This window comes from Echinops telfairi, unplaced genomic scaffold (genome assembly GCF_000313985.2).
Source record: "Echinops telfairi isolate 266 unplaced genomic scaffold, ASM31398v2 ScPeMD7_70;HRSCAF=299, whole genome shotgun sequence".
NCBI classification, from domain to species: domain Eukaryota; kingdom Metazoa; phylum Chordata; class Mammalia; order Afrosoricida; family Tenrecidae; genus Echinops; species Echinops telfairi.
In genome coordinates this window covers 52,560,061-52,561,413 of record NW_022103968.1, presented here as the reverse complement: position 1 = coordinate 52,561,413, position 1,353 = coordinate 52,560,061, and the positions used below count along the sequence as shown (strand labels likewise).

The 1,353-nt window shown below is 37.2% G+C and overlaps 1 protein-coding gene across 2 annotated transcripts in view; it reads right to left on the bottom strand.

The window, feature by feature from the left end:
- Positions 1 to 404: 404 nt before the first annotated feature.
- Positions 405 to 1,353, bottom strand: part of CABCOCO1 (ciliary associated calcium binding coiled-coil 1) — a 171,544-nt gene continuing 170,595 nt past the window's right edge. For both annotated transcript variants that reach the window (XM_045291489.1, XM_045291490.1), the window contains one exon: positions 405 to 796. In XM_045291489.1, the coding sequence (XP_045147424.1) occupies positions 753 to 796 (44 nt within the window). In that variant the 3' untranslated portion in view covers positions 405 to 752. The remainder of the gene's footprint in view (positions 797 to 1,353) is intronic.

The following is a 1,353-nucleotide window of genomic DNA, read 5'->3' as shown; positions in this document are numbered from 1 at the left end:
TAATTTTAGGAGCTCTGTGAGCTTGATTTATATTTAAGATTTGTACTATCTATATATAGGTTAGTCTTTAATAACCATTTAGACATTGCTTCTTTTTATATAGGTCATGCATTCTCCTGGGAGAGTAAGCAGATTAGAAATAACAAATACAGTACAGAATAAATTAAAGTGCTTCAGACTGCATTATATAATTTCAGAAAATTGGTTTCACACTGGAATGTATAAATAAGAAAGCCCAAATGCATTTGAATTGCTATTGTTTAGTGAGTTTTATCCTTCTGTAATGCGGTACCTTTCCACAGTGCTCCGGCAATGTGGCAGTTCATTTGGGTCATTGTAGATAAAATCATTATTATTTCTCTTTACTTCTGGATGTTTTAAAAGAAAAGTTGGCTTCATTTTCCTTGAAGATGAAAAGCATTTATTAGTCAAAATGTCAGAGGTGTACCGTAAAAGTAATTGTGTTTTTATATATACTTCTCCAAACTCTTGTATACAAAATATTCTTATTACACTTGGTGCAATGAATTCAGAGGCTGTTAAAAGACAACAGATAGCAAAATTGGGGCCAATACTTTCTAATTACTTAGGATCATAAAAGCGGGCTTGGTTTTCCTCTCACAACAACATGAAGGCGATCTGCGGCTCTGGAGAGTCTATTATGTGGGCTGGTTTTGTTTGTTTCTGTGAAGTTTAGCGACACTCTCCTTGCGCCCCATCCTCAGACCTTTTTCAATTTTTCTATCCGTGCATTAAAGGCCTCTTCCTGTATTTGCAGCTTTTCGTTGATCTCGGTCTGTGAAGACAATCATAAAAAAGTGGTTATGCCGGCGCTATCTTTTGCTGCACATTGTCTTTGTGGTTTTGACACACTATAGTGCCTAAAGACAGACATTATCCCGCACACACCTTCCTGTTTTGCAGACAGAGCCGTGTTTCAGCCTGTAGTGATGTGATAACACTTTATCATATTTTTCTACACATTCCCAATGTATAGCATGTCTGCTATGAACAGGAAGTGGTATTTCGACAGCCATTTTTCACATAGCCTTGTCTTGGAAGATAGGATAATTTATCTGTATTTTCAGACAGACTTTACCAATAAGCACCGAATCAGAAAAACTGCTCTGGGCTCAGTTATTGCATTGTTGTTGGTCCCCCACCCCTTTGCAATGCATGTTTTTGTCTCCCTCATAAGCCACTAAACAGGAACCCACAAAGCTTCTTTGTGAAGTAACGACTCAAACCATCCCAGAATTAGAGCAAGTCGCATAAGGAAGAATTCATCATATATCCTAATCCACAGAATTATGCTCTTTGCAGCATATTTTTGGTAGGGATAAAAAATAGTCC